The sequence below is a fragment of the Schistosoma haematobium genome, chromosome 6 (genome assembly GCF_000699445.3).
Source record: "Schistosoma haematobium chromosome 6, whole genome shotgun sequence".
NCBI classification, from domain to species: domain Eukaryota; kingdom Metazoa; phylum Platyhelminthes; class Trematoda; order Strigeidida; family Schistosomatidae; genus Schistosoma; species Schistosoma haematobium.
The window spans coordinates 5953467-5970835 of NC_067201.1; the positions used below are offsets into that span (position 1 = coordinate 5953467).

The 17369-nt window shown below is 36.8% G+C and overlaps 2 protein-coding genes across 2 annotated transcripts; both read right to left on the minus strand.

Moving 5' to 3' along the window:
* Positions 1–236: 236 nt before the first annotated feature.
* Positions 237–2405, minus strand: MS3_00008394 (uncharacterized protein; the record flags this gene model as incomplete). The annotated part of the gene is made up of 1 exon (XM_012943364.2): positions 237–2405. The coding sequence occupies one exon, from the start codon at positions 2403–2405 to the stop codon at positions 237–239; it is 2169 nt and encodes a 722-aa protein (XP_012798818.2).
* Positions 2406–11107: 8702 nt separating this feature from the next.
* Positions 11108–16836, minus strand: MS3_00008395 (uncharacterized protein; the record flags this gene model as incomplete). The annotated part of the gene is made up of 2 exons (XM_012943366.3): positions 13772–16836; positions 11108–11173 (listed from the first exon to the last, which is right to left on the minus strand). The coding sequence occupies exons 1-2, from the start codon at positions 16478–16480 to the stop codon at positions 11108–11110; spliced, it is 2775 nt and encodes a 924-aa protein (XP_012798820.3). The 5' UTR covers positions 16481–16836.
* Positions 16837–17369: the final 533 nt, after the last annotated feature.

A 17369-nucleotide genomic window follows, 5' to 3' on the forward strand; every position in this document is an offset into this window, starting at 1 on the left:
TTCTAAAAGCAGTTCAATTTATACAATATATACAATATATAGGTAGAATATTAAACCAGATATCGATTTATTCACTAACTATAAAGTTCAGACAAAAACTGGTCAATGAGATTACAAGGTAACATGGATTTTGTTAACGATAGTACCAATAATTATAACTAAAATCACTGAACATATGAGTGTTTAATTGGCTGTTAATTGGATGGATGATATTAGTAAGAAAATATAATTAATTATTAGTTACTAGGCCGTGCACCACGAAGGTGGACATAAGTGTGACATCGTAATTCATACCTTTGAACGAATGATGCATTACATTGATCACAAACAAAAGGTCGTACACCCGTATGTCGATATATATGATCACGAAGTTTATTTCTTTTCAGGAATGCTTTACCGCATTCTTTAAATGGACAAATATGAGGTAACTTCATTCCGGAATCCCAACTTACTGTGGGAATAGATGGTTTAAGAAGAGGTGCACTTGATTTCGGCGCAATAAGTGGAAGAGTACGATTTTTATAGATATTCGGTGTTATCGATATTTCACTTGTAATTTCAATTGACTCTGTTGATTTAGGTAACGCATGTGGTGAAATAGTAGTTATTTCAGAGCTACCCTGATTATTCAATATTGGTTCAGAAGTATCAAAACTTGTTCCGAATATGTTACCAACCATAGTGATAGGATATTGTGCCAGTCGTTTAGAACTTTTACGGACATATACATGAGTTAATTCATGAGATTTAACTCCGGATAATCGTGCGAAAGTAGCACCACAACCAGGTTTTCTACAAACGTAGGGCCTTTCACCACTATGAGTTCTTAAATGTTCTTCGAGTCTATTCAACTCTGAATAGGATCTACTGCATCCGGGAAACGTACAAGCATGTCGACGACGCGAATCCTTATCAACTGATGAATGTTGAGATAATTTATGTCTTTTTAAATCCTCCTCTGAAAAACATTTCACGTTGCATTTCGGTGTATCACATGATATCGGACCAGTATCAGTATGTGTTGATATATGTAGGTTTAATCGATATCGTCTCGTGTAAGATTTGTTACATTCTGGATATGTACAGTGATACTTCCTTAATTCCTTAGTAGAATTAATACTGGACGAAACTGTGGGAAAGGGAACTACCACAGATGATTCAGTATCTGTAAGTGTTAATCTATTAATGGTATTTGATTTAAGAACATTCCCCACTGAATCGTTTACATCGAATTTTCCAATATTATATAATAAGTTATCACTTTTAGCTTGATTTCTACCAGATGACAATGAAACCATAATATTCTCAACAATCGATGGTGTCACAATTATACCACCAATATTATTATTGTTATTACTGTTCGTATTGAGAGTTGCAGCAGACGAAACAGCTGTACTAGTAACACCAACATTACACAAACTATTTGGTGAAGTAATTATACCTCCAGTTGTATTCAGTCCTAATCCCGATATATACGTAGACAAAGGAATAGCAGATAACAAATTGGGAAATAATGACGCTGTAGGGATTGTTACAGTGTTGACTCCACTGCTACCAACACTAACACTACAAGCACTACTAGTGTGCTCACTATTGTTGTACACATTACTACCATTAACATTACCATCGATTATACTGCTGTTCACCATCGGAGTACACATAGATCCAGCTAGCTGACTTATCATGTTCACTGTGGCACAATTCACAAGCACAGCAGCAACAAGTGGATTCAGTGCAGTCCCACTATTCTGTACAATATTACTCGTCAAATCTGTCACACTATTCACATTAGGCATACTCATCATTTCCGTTGAATTAACAACAGGAGAATGAAGCCATAATGTAGGCAATGCATTGGAAACAACATTCGGCATTTGCACACTTCCCGATCCATTCATTTTACCCGACAGTATAGGTTGAAGTGCAACATTTTGTATGGTGGGAGCAACATGTGGTGTACATGTGAGTAAATTGTGAATCACATCATTCAGAGGTAAAATTCCAATAGGTTTAACCGAATCTGTGGTTACGGTCACTGGAGTTCCATTTCCAGTGACTTCATCCACTTTAATATTTGACACTGGGATGTGAGATTCACCTTTCATATGAGAGTCATCTGAATTCATATCTCCATCATTCCCATTGTAATCTTCCTCCGCATAATCTTCTTGTTCTTTGTTTAATACATCATTAAATGTTGTATCTTCCTGTTTCATACGATCTTCATCTGGATCTGTAGGTTCTACAATAACTATTTCATCATCATCATCACCACAGTTAAGTAGTTGAATCAATTCTGGACTTTCCATTTTAATTGATTGAGATGAATGTTTTGAATTCGTAGACAAGTTGAGTTTTGAGGATGATTTCATTGATGCAGGCATGAGAGTAGGTCGATGAAGCATGATTGTGATTCTGATTTAAAATATCCACAAATATGTTTGTATGTATATTTAACGAGATTATAAACGGTAAATGTGACAAATTCGATCATTCATCTTTGCCTACAAATTTAAAGCATTAGATTATAGAGTTCACCGGACCAGTTTGGTTTGTACCTCTCAGACCAGTGACCATCTCTTTGTCCAATTATACAACGACCGAGAGCTTTGAATGAATATCTTAAATCCTATTGGTCTACACAGATCCTTACATCCTAGTTAACCAATCAGAAGACGAATTGTAAAAATAAATTTTTCCCTATATTACTCTCATCCTTGCCCAAAATATTAATAGAATATCTGAATCAACTCATGACCCGAACCGCGTCAAAAATAAAATAAATCACTGTTTGTAGGATACTGGATGGTATTTAATAAAATGCTGAGGAATAAGTGCAGAAATAACTCAAGTTAATTTCGTAAAATCGAAATATGTGTCAACAATTAGTGAGTAAAATATAAGCTTACAGTAAGAGCAATATACAGCATGAAACAAGTATTTAATAAACACAAAATTAGTGAACAAGTCCATGATAATAGTTTTCGTATTCTGAGCTTCCTTATTTGTTCGCATTCATCGGACACCTACTCTTTTTTAAAGTATTTTTACTTATATTGGTTATATGGGTTTATTTGATTTGGATTATGTTGTCATGTAACTACAATGTATTCAGCATAAATAATACTGAATGTTATTTATAATGAAGGAATCTAAGCACTTAGAAACTGCACAAAAATCTCCCAAGATTATTTTGTAATGATTTTGTTGTGTCCCGATAAGGATAGTGAGTGGTAATTCTTTGGGATCTATTTATGGACCTATAATCTGCGTATATTTTTGTCGTATAATAGTTAATTATCTAAACTATTCATATTCATGTCTCTAATCATAAGCTTTATTTTAACCTATGAACTGTTAGCATATGATTTTCCATTATTGAATTATTCCCTGTTTATTCATCACTACCGCCTACATTCACAGCAGCATTTGGCCAAATCTTGTACAAATGTTGTTTCTTATTTTATGGTACGATGTGGTCTATCTGGTTGGTATATAAACTCAGTATGTTTGAAATGAACGATTCATATTGCAGAGGCTGAGATTGGTGTTCTGGACTTAACTGACTGGGCTAGACAGGAAGCGAGACCTATCAGGACTCTAGGTTGCTCGTACTTGTTTTACGCGTCCTTGGTCCGATCGATAATTCACTGCTTCTGATTGGCGGCTTTGGGCTATAACAGATTTGAATTATATTTTGGCAATCGCAACGTTTCTTTATTAGACATCAGATTTTTATAAATTATTGGATTCTCTTCACTGACTGACGTAAGACAGTATGATAATGTATCGTCTGAGGGCCTTTCTAATATAGTATGAATCCATACTGACATAAAAGTTCATAATGTGCGTCACGTCATGATCTGAGTACCGTAGACTCCTTGAAGATCGGAAACTGAGGAAAAACATGTTCAGACTACCTAGTTGGAGACTAGGCGAAATGACTGAAAATCTGTAGTAATTGTTTAAATACATTCATGTTTTAATTCCCTACTGATTTCATGTTCCAATATTATTAGAATACTGGATAATAACAAGTACCTAATATTATGTATATAGTGTGACAATCCTAACCGATGCACCAAGTTCTACCAGGTCCTATTTTGCTTATAACTGACTTACTGACTGAGACAACATTATTGTGTACATCTAATTCTACGAATTTATCTCTTCTTCACGAACTATATCTTCTACGTAAGCAGTGGAATCGATGACACGCGTTTAGCCTTATTTCAGACTAATCAGTTGAATGTACTCACCACATCCCAGAGTTCATATTCACTCCGTGACTTTGGATGTACATATGTCAACTATGAATGAATGTAGATCAATGGTTTAGTGAGTTCTTTGGAACGCATTCTGAAGACAAACCAGCTATATAGTATTCGATGACTTATATAGTAACCTCAGCTTATGTTGCAGCTAGCATTGTTACATGCATACATGATTCATGTTTGCTTTTGGAAAGACTCAGACAGCAAGTGACTGTCAAGTCACTGTTAATTTGTTAAGAACTTTATTTTTTAATACGAAATTGTGACCTACAGAACATATAACATATCTATTTTCCTGTAATTCTACGATTATACATGTATGTTTGTGTCTATCTATACACATATTACTTTATTCAGCACCTGTTTCTTTGTTGTAGTACGCATTACTTTTCTTGAGTTATACTAATGCTTGTAACAAGTAATGATTCTAAGTAGACTGAGAAGTCTTTATCCATGATGCGTTTCTTACCTTTTCTCTGTGTGGAAAAAATATTTGAAATAAACTCTCTCAATCTAATTTGCAATTTCAATAGTTGACATCATGAGTCAATTGAAGCTAGACCATCATGGAAAACCTGAAAGCACTGAACGACCTTTTCGTCCCATTGTGGGACTCTTCAGAGCTGCGCATCCACTATCCCGCCTCGTGAAATTCGAACACAGGACCTATCGGTCTCATGCGCGAACGCCTAACCTATAAACCACTGAGCCGGCCAGCACCCAATGGAATCAATGTCTAACTTCGACTAATCCACAAAGTCGAGAAACACACCCACCAATGTCTTCAGTGAGTTACTATCTCACAACAGATCCAGTTGAACTCCACTGGTCACTGCTTCTCACTAGAACTCCAGGAAATACCTTTTGAAGTCAGCCACTAGTGAGCGTATTTTGATTAGTATCAGAAGGGGTTTTGTAGATATTATAGTAATCTAATAGTTGAGATCATGAGCCGTTAATAATAATAATAATAATACTAATAATTGAAACTCAGTCAGCCAGTCAGATACAACGTAGGACCAGGCACATATATGCATCGGTCCAAGTTGACATACCGCATTAGCACACCAAGATGAACACCGGATTCATACGATTACTTAGGTCAATGGTGGTAATATATAAAAGAAAGATTGCATATAAGGATATAGTACAAGAAGAAAGAATTAGTATATAGAAAGAAAGATATGAAGTGATTTTAATCTCATATTTTAAGGGAAGACAGAGAGTGTTTACACATACGCCATTGTAATCGATTGTGATCCATGTCATCCAGAGTCTCCAATCATTGGTTACGATAGTCACGCGGACCCCAACTAAGTAGTCTGCATCTACCAACATTGATCAGACTTGAAGTTAGTGACTTTGTGGACTGATGCCATACCATCCCCTACACTAGTCAGCATTGAGTGTTGTGGCATTCGGTGTTCAGCCATACGCAACACGTGGCCCAACCATTTCAGTCGATGAAGATTCACAACCTCATCAACTGATTTACCATCATTCCCTAATACTCTGCGTCTAACCTCAGTATTACTTACCCGGTGATCCCAGGGGATGCGAGCAATATTTCTAAGACATCTGTGGTCAAATATTAGTAGCTTACGAGTATCTTCTACTCTTAATGGCTATGTTTCGCAACCGTAAATTAAAACAGAACGAACTGCCGAGCAGTATACTCGTCCCTTTATTGATAGACGGATATCTCGCCTTCGCCATAGGTGACGTAAGTTGGTGAAAGCCAAACGAGCTTTTCGAATCCGTGCTGAGATTTCGTCCGATACCAACCCATTAGGGCTGATCAAACTTTCAATATTGGTGTTGTCGACGCATTCAACTACTTAATTCACTATCCTTAGTTCAGTTGCTGACGCAGGTCAGTAATAAAGTAACAACTTGCAATTAGAGGGTGCGAAACGCGTCCCAAACATCCTGTCATTTCTGCTTAGTGCTACCAAAATATTCTGCATTTTATCAGCGTCTTCACCAAACGAGACTGTCGCCTGCGTATTCTAAGTCGATAAATGGACCCTCCTGGAAGGAGGTCAATACCCGAGAATTCAGTCGACGAGAGCGTTATTTCCATCAGTAGATCTATGATGAAGTTGAACAAAAATGGAGATAGTGGACAGTTTTGACGGACACCACCTGAGGTTGTAAAAGCAGATGACAGTTCGCCATAAGCTCTGACTCGATTGGTAGTGTTCGAGTAAAGAGCCTTTACAAGGTTTATGTAATTCTGAGGTACGCCTTTCAATGACAGGCACTGCCACAGAATCTTGCGGTCTACGGAGTCAAATGGTGCCTTAAAGTCAAGAAAGACCACCACTGTCGGACTCCGGTAAGTATGCCTATGTTCTAGAACCTGACGAATGGTGAATATGTGGTCGATGCAGCCACGACCAGGTCTGAAGCCAGCTTGAGTCTCTCGTGTTTGCAGTTTACGAGTCTTAGTTAGGCGTCCGAAAATTATCGAGGCTAGTATTTTAGATACTATATTAGTTAAACTAATCCCTCTATGGTTGTTACAGTATGATTTTGACCCCTTCTTATACATTGCAACAATCAGTGATTACGACCAGTTAGATGGGATTACACCCCACTCCCATATTTTAGATAAAATATTAGTCAACCTAATCACTAAAATTGGACCACCACCCTTAAATACCACCTCGTTTCAGATTAACTATAGCCTTTCGAACTTCGGTTAGAGTTGGGGGACCTACTTTAATGTTCCATTCACACTGTTTGGGAATTGAGGATAGTTATAGAATAGCTGAAGGCCAGTTGAACTGTTCTCTGAAATGTTCCGCCCATCGTTCTAAACGTCTGGACTGGGAGCAGATGAGAGTATCGTCTTTTTCTGATATAATCTCACCTACACTTGACTTATTAATTTCAGTTTCTTTTACCAGTCTGTAGAGCTGTCTTGTGTTCCCTATAGCCGCTGCCTTTCCATCTCTTTTGCTTTCGTCGCCCACCACTTCTCACGGTCATTCCTCAGACTTTTGCTTAACATAGATCTGATTTGCTAACGATCTTCATCGTGTTCAGAGCTTGATGGGATGAGTTTACGAGAGTCCATCAGTGTAACAGATTTAATAGAAATTCATTAGTTTTTTGTAACGCTTTGGTTCAAATCACTAATAGATATCACTGCTGTTTCCACTGCTGCTTGTATATCTTTCCAAACAACATCTGGGTCAGCCTCGTTTTCAGAACTACCTAATTGTGACCTCCGTTGTTCCTGGAACCTACTTTTGGATTTCTCGTTACCCAATTCAGTTCTAATGGGTCTTGTTAGTGTGACATTTTTGCGTCCAGTGAGGTGCAAGCAGATACGTGCCCCTATTAGTGCATGGTCGGAGTTCAAGCAGGTACTCCAGAATGAGCGACAATCTTCTATTGAGCCTCCCCAACGATGACTGATGGCAATATGGTCTATTTGGGTCCATCGTTGGTTTGGTGCAGGGGGTCACCATGTTAGACGATGTTTCTCCTCATGCTTAAAATTTGTGCTTGCTAAAAATAAACGATTGTCTGAGCACATTTGCATCAGATGATCACCGTTATCTGTTCGCTGAGCCGGAATACTAGAATACTCATCTAAATGCCTTTCTGTTTGGTTTAAGCTACCTATCTGAGCATTAAAGTCATCTGCTACGAGTACTATGTCTGAACGATTAGCTTTCTGAAGAAGGTCAGATAACTTTCTGTAAAATTCATATTTCAATTCATCTGAGCTGCAGTCAGTGGGAGAATAGGCAGAAATGAGAAAAATGAAACGACTTGTGTCCCTATCCTTTCGAGTTCATACGGAGCCGTTTAGTCGAACAGCACATAGACGACTATAACGGGAATCCACTCTAACAGTGCTTGTTCCGCCCTCATGCTTAGTGCTATCCCTACTCCTACCAGTCCACGAGAACTGGCCATCGGGTCTCCAGATACACGAAGGGTGTATCTCGTCGGCTCTCCGTTTTGTCGAGGTGAGGTCAAGTAAATGACCACACTAGGATCCTGTATGCGTGTTTCGGAGACATAGCGTGCATCAATAGTACGAGATTCTGAGGTTTTAATGAAGGAGGCCTGCTGACCGATTTGACATAGTGTGCATACTTTGAAGGCTCCAATGTGTAGTTTGGAGTGAGGATTCAGTAGACCTGGGACAGTTTTTTGCGTTCTAGAATCGTTGTTCATGGTGACACTTGAGGAGGAAGTCAAAAGAAGAAGTTTAGAGTTGAAAGTTGGGGTAGGCAGAATAATAGAAATTGAAAAGGGAGATTGACTGTGAATACAGTTATCTTGAGTGCTGTTAGAGTTATGAGGGCGGTTATCACTTCCCAGATGCCCATACCGTGAAAGGGTTCTTCTGGAAGAACCTGAGAAAGAAATTGGACTAGAGGTGGTCTTAGTGACCTAGGAGCGTGACCGCAGTGCTCAAGGCACAACTGCTTGAGGCCTTGTAGGTATCATTACCAAGGTTTGATTTGATAATTTCGAATAAATTGAGCATTGGGCTGATTGTTATAAATAAAAATAATATATTTGTAATATCCCAATGAGTAGAAAATTAGATTTTCTGACGTTTCGTGACTTAGTGTAAGTCACCTCTTCAGAGAATAAATAACCAAATTAAAATTAATTCAAGTTTAAATAGTACAACGGAACAATGCAAGAATAATATTTCATCAATCAAAAACAGGTCTGCTTGAGGCCTGTCACACATGACCTTTTTCTGAGTAGTTTTCGTGTTAGCTTCGTATTTGTTGGGATGTTACAGCCAGAGACGGGAATCTGTGGGATAAGGCGAGGCGTGCATTTTTAGGGTCAACTTTTTCTAACCCCACCGTTCTTTGTGAAAAGGCAGCATCGCCGTTATGCTGGTTGTCTGAAGGAAACATCTTACTGTTGTCACACCTCTGTACAGTTCGCAGTACGACATCGTGATAATAGAAGAACTGATGTACTCTTATCTCAAACGAATAGTATGCTTGAGCTTCAGTATTTTAAAGGGAAAAATAATATATGGATTAATACAATGTACCAGGTGCAACTAGAAAGTGATATAGTGTGTTGCTCCATTTCCATATGAAGTAGATTTTTAAGCCTCATTCTCAACATAATTATCCATAGGAAATCGCCTTTTTCTGTTTTGGACTGTAGGTAACACTACCGTTATAGTGATTACACAATTATTCACATGTGATGTTGTCCAGCATAACTTTTGAAGGATGACGAACAGTATATTTCGTTGAGATATAACAACAGAGAGAGTCAGAGAAAGACTAAGCATAATTGCCATCATTTTCAAGTAATAAATTGTCACTTCACATTAATGTTTTATAAAAACGACGGAAGATTATCATATTTTCAAAAAAAAATTACGTTGGATGGTAATTAATGCACCAAGGTTAAGGCGATTTACTCAGGCTGTTTAACAAATTAAATCACATTGACCTAACGAATTAATTCAGCATAATTTCAACGATCATAAAGTGAATTAACCATATTAAGGCAAACTTTTTATCTCATCGATTAAGTGAATAAACATAAAACTCTTTATCTTCTGTCTACTCTGTCTTAATTAATTCTTCAATATGGAGGAATAGTTAATTGAATAAAGAATACGACTTTCAGCCATTAGGACATCCTTCCTAACCCTCTTCGATTCGGGCAATATAATAGTCTTCATATACACAAAATTTGTATCGTAAATCTAAGTACACGAATTTATAATTTATAGTTGAGTTACATTCAATCAAAATCTTAAATAAACCAACTAAATCAACCAATATTACCTGACATATAATAAACATAATATTACTAATTCGGTTCAAGTGACATAATTGATTTTCGCTTAAAATAATGTACAACTGAACATCAGAAGGGGTTTTGTGGAGATTTTAGTAATTTTATATTTGAATTCATGAGAAACCTGGAAGCACTGGATGACCGTTTCGTCCTATTGCGGGACTCCTCAGCAGCGTGCATCCAATGACTCCACCTCGCGAGATTCGAACCCAGAACTTATCAGTCCTTATGTTCACAGGTGATCGCTTAACCTCTAGACCATTAATCCATCCGGCATCCAACGGTGTTAATGTCTAACTTCAACCAATCCACGAAATTGCACCACCGTTCACCATTGTCTTCAGTGAATTACTATCTCACAACAGACCCGGTTGAACTCCCATACTACGATGAAATGGCCGTCCAATGCTTCCAAGTTTTCCATGGTGGTCTAACTTCAATTGACTGATGAATTCAACTATACAATTGAATATTTAGTGTTCATTCTATACCTGGGACTATGGATGTGAACGTCTTTCAAGTGATGACAGTTTTTTTACTTATTTACATGAACGTCAAACTAACATTAGAATATAAAACAAAACATCTAATTGTAAAGCTAAACAATTAATTATTAAAAAAAATTTATTTATTTTGTGCAAATAAGTTAAATTCGGCTGTGGTACTCATTACAAACAGAACCCATTTAATGTACCTTTCAAATATCCAAGTTAGTTGTAGGTGTATAATGTTAAGAAATATAATTTAAGAATTGAAAGTTATCTATGATTTTCAATAGAGATACAATTTCATTCGGCTGTAAAATGAAAAACTTCACTAGATTAGAGAACATTTAGTTCAGACACACAACACGAATAAGAAAACTGATCATTCAAACATTATATTATACCATATTTCTTTTTACTTCAAATTGTTTAATGTACATGATCTGTTTCATAATTAATTACACTGGATCAACCATCATAAATTTCAGTGGAACTTCGAAAGAACTCTCACGAAATCCATCAGATGTTGACGATTATTTAGGAAGATTGTAACTTCTCATGTTTAGACTGAAGGAGTGTGTAGAGTAACGTGTGGGTGGAACTCTGGAAGAGAAAAGAATGAGAGAAATGTGAGTCGACGGCTCAGAAGACACAAGAAAATTCCAGTGAACAATGGGAAACTTTTCAGTGAGGAGTCAGGAAACTACAAGTATGATTGATACAACATCAGGACAACCATAGACATCAGCTATTGATGAAAACACTGAACGTGTACGATCGTCTGTGTTCTCCGATTGTCGATTCGCCACTCACGTGATCGCTCATGAACTGAGTTTGGGGAGGTCGTCTGTGCACACGATTCGTGCAAAACATCAAGGATTACGAAAGCACATGAAGCAATGATACAGCTGGAGAGTCTGATTTCTGACGATTTCCAGTGGTGTTGAGAATAATGGAACCTGAGGTGGGACAAATGTCTTATCACAGATCAACAGTATCTTGAAGGAGATAAGAGTGAGGCACATGGTGTTCTGGATGGCCAATTGTCGATGACTTGGTCCCACACTTTCATTATACAATCTGAGTGACTTTCATCAAACAGGCCACACTACTTACACGTTATCTGTTGCACAATACATTTTCATTCAATTGATTCGATGCGAACAGTTTACGTTCTGTCGTTATGACAACACACTCACACCACTTATACAACATCAACATTCGTCAAATAATATGGCATATACAAGTGTAAATTGCATGAGATAGACAGATACCTTCAATACTTTATTCCGTTTTGGAGGCAAGTTTCATGTTGAACAGATGATGAATGTGGAAACCCCATTCATTTCTTCAGAAACCTCAAACATTGGTTTTTAGCACATGTAGTCACTGTTTAAAACCTTCCAATCACGTAAACACATCAGTATGATGTATTTCTCCTGTCTATCGTCTTTATGTTTCGCACTAAATTTGTCTTTCTCTTTCCTCTAAACGGACCTGTTGGGTCTTTGATTACCACAGCTAGACAAAATCGATTTTTCACCCTATCGTGTTTGTGCGTTATTATTAGCTGCTTCTCTCACTCACACACATACACATATTTTCCAATAGAAAACGAGAGAGGGGGGAGAATGATGATAGAGGGACAGGACAGTAAACTATCACATAACCTGCAGTTACCTTCAAGCTATGAATGAAAGAATGCACAATGATTTACTCGTTATTCCTCTGGACTTCGGTAGAATTTCCTAGCTCAATTTGTTATGAATAAAATTTGATATGCAACTCACAAACCGACTAGTGTGATCTACACAGAAGGATGTAACAATAGAGAAACTTACTTTTTGTAAGCAATGATAGATAGTGGCTAGCAGTGGAATCTAGGACGCGCGTTTCGTCCTATTTGAGACTCGTCAGCTGGATGTGCCTACATCTCAGAGTTGATGTTCACTCTGGGACTCGAACCCAGTACCATTCGCTTCAAACGCCATCGCGTTATCCACTCAGCTACTGGGTTGTGATAGCCAGTTGCTTGTGCAATGGGGTGAATTTACATTCACTTGGTATTGTTTACTTGAATCTTCCCATTGATATTTAGTACTGTAATTGATTAGTCTAACTGACGAGTCCCAAATAAGACAAAACGCGCTTGGATTCCATTATTAGCCACTATCCATCTTTGCTTATAAATTGAGGCAGTACGCATAGTATGCACATATGCCAATAACAGACTGATCAATTGCACTCTTAAACCTCAATGGGAAGATACAAGTCAAACAATACCGAGTGAAGAGAAACTGTTTGACTAGATGATGTCTGATTACCTCACTTGTCTATATGTAAAAAGTAAGTGCTATTAATTTGCGTATGATAAAATCTATTGAAATTTCTTAGTTCATATTCTACTACAGTTTGCATTCGACGTGTCATTCAGTTTACAGGCATTCCATGAACGATAATTTGTAATTTCGAACATTTGATGCATGACCAATGATATTGAAAGGTGATTGGCTAATGATATATATATATATATATATATATATATATATATATATATATATATATATATATATACAGACGGCTTACTGCTTCATTCATGAACTCTATATTATTGATTCTTACTCTGTACTCTGTGTTCGATGGTTAGCATTTATGTTGAGCAAGCCAACAATTGACTTGCAATCTGGTATAACATGTTCGCCATTCTAATGAATGGTGTATTGATCGCGTATCCACTCTTCTAATCGTGTTATCTCGTGTCTAGGTTCTATTGTTGTATTATATCTCAACAAACAGTATAATCATTTATTTCGGTGCTATATTATATTTAGAATGTGAATCAAATTATTATGACGAACAAAATCTACAAATTAAATCAAACAATACGAACCCACTATAAGTAAGCCTCACATATTGTTTGAAATGATCAAGTCGAACCATGACATTGATGCTTATAAATGATGATACTAATTATTGGTGAACATACAAATAGTTGGTTGGTTAATGAATGAATGGCATTTGTAAAAAAAGCACTACAAATTAATGAATCAACTACAATCATTATTACTGCATCGTCAGCGACAACTAATAGTGGGTAATTTTTTGTACAAAAATGTTATTGATCATTCCGTTTATATTAAATAATCGTCAAAATCAAATGATCCAAGGTGAGTGACACTATTTATCAATACAATCTGTTACCTGATCATTAGTATCACATGGTTGTAGACTTGTTGATTGTTCAATAATTTCTTCCATTTTGATTAGTTCTGACTCTCCTCCAACTTTGAGAATACTGATCGAAACAGGAACAGTAGAGATGGTGGAGTTTGTAGTATCTGAAATAAGACCAGCTGCAGAAACTGTCGTAGTAACAATGGGAATAGTATTAGTAGTAGAATAAGTGGTGTGATTAGTAGTAATAGTAGCAGTATTGGGAGCAGTACTGACAGAAATTTGACCGTTTGTGACAATAGATTCAAGTGTTTCATTTGTTTGTTGTGGAGTTGTGAGAAAACGTGACAAACTTCTTGGTTGTGCACCACGTAGGTGGATAATACTGTGACGACGTAATTCATACCTTTGAACGAATGATGCATTACATTGATCACACACAAATGGTCGTACACCTGTATGTCGACACACATGCTCGTGCAGTTTATTTCGTTTCAGGAATGCTTTACCGCATTCTTTAAATGGACAAATATGAGGTAACTTCATTCCGGAATCCCAACTTACTGTGGGAATAGACGGTTTAAGAACAGGGGCATTTGATTTCGGAGCAACGAGTGGGAGAGTACGATTTTTATAGATATTCGGTGTTATCGATATTTCACTTGTAATTTCAATTGACTCTGTTGATTTAGGTAACACATGTGGTGAAATAGTAGTTATTTCAGAGCTACCCTGATTATTCAATATTGGTTCAGAAGTATTAAAACTTGTTCGGAATGTATTACTAACCATAGTGATAGGATATTTATCCAGTCGTCCGGTACTTTTATGGACGAATATGTGTGACAGTTCGTGAGATCGGATTCCAGACAATTCAGTAAATGTAGCACCACAACCAGGTTTTCTACAAACGTATTGTCTTTCACACTTATGTGATCTTAAATGTAACTTGAGTTTGTTGAATGATGAATAAGATTTACCACATCCAGGATATGTACAAACATTTAGAAAAACCAAATTTTTGGGGAGAGATATGGTTGATTTTGGTGCAATGGGTGGGAGAATTTTCTGAATATTCGGTGCTATCGATTTTGCATTCCTCGTTTCCACTGGTTCTGTTGATTTAGGTTGCACATTTGGTGAAATAGTAGTTATTTCGGGATGTTTCGTGATTTTATTCAACTCGGAATACGATTTACTGCATCCAGGAGTTGTACAAGCATATTGACGACTCGAATCCTGATCGGCTGATGAATGTTGAGATAATTTATGTCTTTTTAAATCCTCCTCTGAGAAGTATTTCACATTGCAATTCGGTGCATCACATGATATCGGATCAGTAATCATATGCGTTGATATATGTTGATTCAACTGACATCGTCTAGCATACGATTTGTCACATCCTGGATATGTACAATGATACTTTCTCAATTCTCTTGTAGACTTAGTGCTAAACATTGTTCTGGAATCAGGAATTATCATATATGACTGAAATGATTCGGATTTTACAGTTGTTGCATTATTACCATCATTATTATTCTCAATATTTTTAATAATTTCATTAGATGAATTATTTACAACGGATCTTTCAGTATTATACATCACATCACACTTTTCAGCTTGACTTCTACCAGATGGCAGTGAAACCATAATATTCTCAACAATCGATGGTGTCACAATTATACCACCAATATTATTATTGTTATTACTGTTCGTATTGAGAGTTGCAGCAGACGAAACAGCTGTACTAGTAACACCAACATTACACAAACTATTTGGTGAAGTAATTATACCTCCAGTTGTATTCAGTCCTAATCCCGATATATACGTAGACAAAGGAATAGCAGATAACAAATTGGGAAATAATGACGCTGTAGGGATTGTTACAGTGTTGACTCCACTGCTACCAACACTAACACTACAAGCACTACTAGTGTGCTCACTATTGTTGTACACATTACTACCATTAACATTACCATCGATTATACTGCTGTTCACCATCGGAGTACACATAGATCCAGCTAGCTGACTTATCATGTTCACTGTGGCACAATTCACAAGCACAGCAGCAACAAGTGGATTCAGTGCAGTCCCACTATTCTGTACAATATTACTCGTCAAATCTGTCACACTATTCACATTAGGCATACTCATCATTTCCGTTGAATTAACAACAGGAGAATGAAGCCATAATGTAGGCAATGCATTGGAAACAACATTCGGCATTTGCACACTTCCCGATCCATTCATTTTACCCGACAGTATAGGTTGAAGTGCAACATTTTGTATGGTGGGAGCAACATGTGGTGTACATGTGAGTAAATTGTGAATCACATCATTCAGAGGTAAAATTCCAATAGGTTTAACCGAATCTGTGGTTACGGTCACTGGAGTTCCATTTCCAGTGGCTTCATCCACTTTAATATTTGACACTGGGATGTGAGATTCACTTTTCATATGAGAGTCATCTGAATTCATATCTCCATCATTCCCATTGTAATCTTCCTCCGCATAATTTTCTTGTTCTTTGTTTAATACATCATTAAATGTTGTATCTTCCTGTTTCATACGGTCTTCATCTGGATTTGTAGGTCGTACAAGAACTGTCTCACCACCGTTATAATCATGACGACTTTCTATTTTAATTGATTGAGATGAATGTTTTGAATTCGTAGACAAGTTGAATTTTGAGGATGATTTCATTGATGCAGGCATGAGAGTAGGTCGATGAAGCATGATTGTGATTTTGATTTATAATATCCGCAAATATAGTTGTATGTATTTTTAGTGAAACTCCAAATGCTAATTTGTAATTCGAGTTACAGGATATTTGAAATATTGTTTAAAATAATAACAGTTAAATCCAAGCAGAGAAATTCTACAATCATTGGTTTCATGTGAGGGTATCTAACCGGTTTAAAAATCGAACATTTCATTAGTGTTATCATGTATCACCCACGCGGGGCGATAAGGCAGATTAGTTTTCTCTGTAAATGGGAAAATAAAATTGTTCACGCCCTAAAATAAATGAGGGGTCCAAATAATTCTCCTTTTATTCTCTAGTTGTATGTATATTTAATGAAATATAAACAGTTGATGTTATAAATATTTTACTTTGTTAATTGTCTACAGTTTTGACGCACTAAATTTTCTGGTCGATTTGACTTTTTTGGTTTCTCTTGATCAGACCGATGACTATTCCTTTAACCAATCGCGTTTTTGACCGTTATTAACGACCTGAAATGTTAAATCTTATTGGTCCACTTATTCCTTCTGACCCCATTGACCAATCATAATGTCAATAAAGGAATTAGATCGACCTTCTATTACTGTACCGTAATCTTCACTCTATAGCTCTGTGTTATCCAGATGGATTTGTGACTACAATGCACCAATGACAATATATCTCTTTCTTTACATATCATTTAGGTTTACGTGTTATAAATGTGGGGAATGTTTGTAGAATGAATTCATTTTAATTTATTTAATGTAAAATATTTGACAAAAGTTAACTTATTATGGGACTTTTCAGTAGTATGCTTCTATGCCCCCGGAATCGAACCCAGGACCGTGGGTTTCGCTCTCGAATCCCCGACCTTTAGACCACTCAGCCATGATCCAGCGT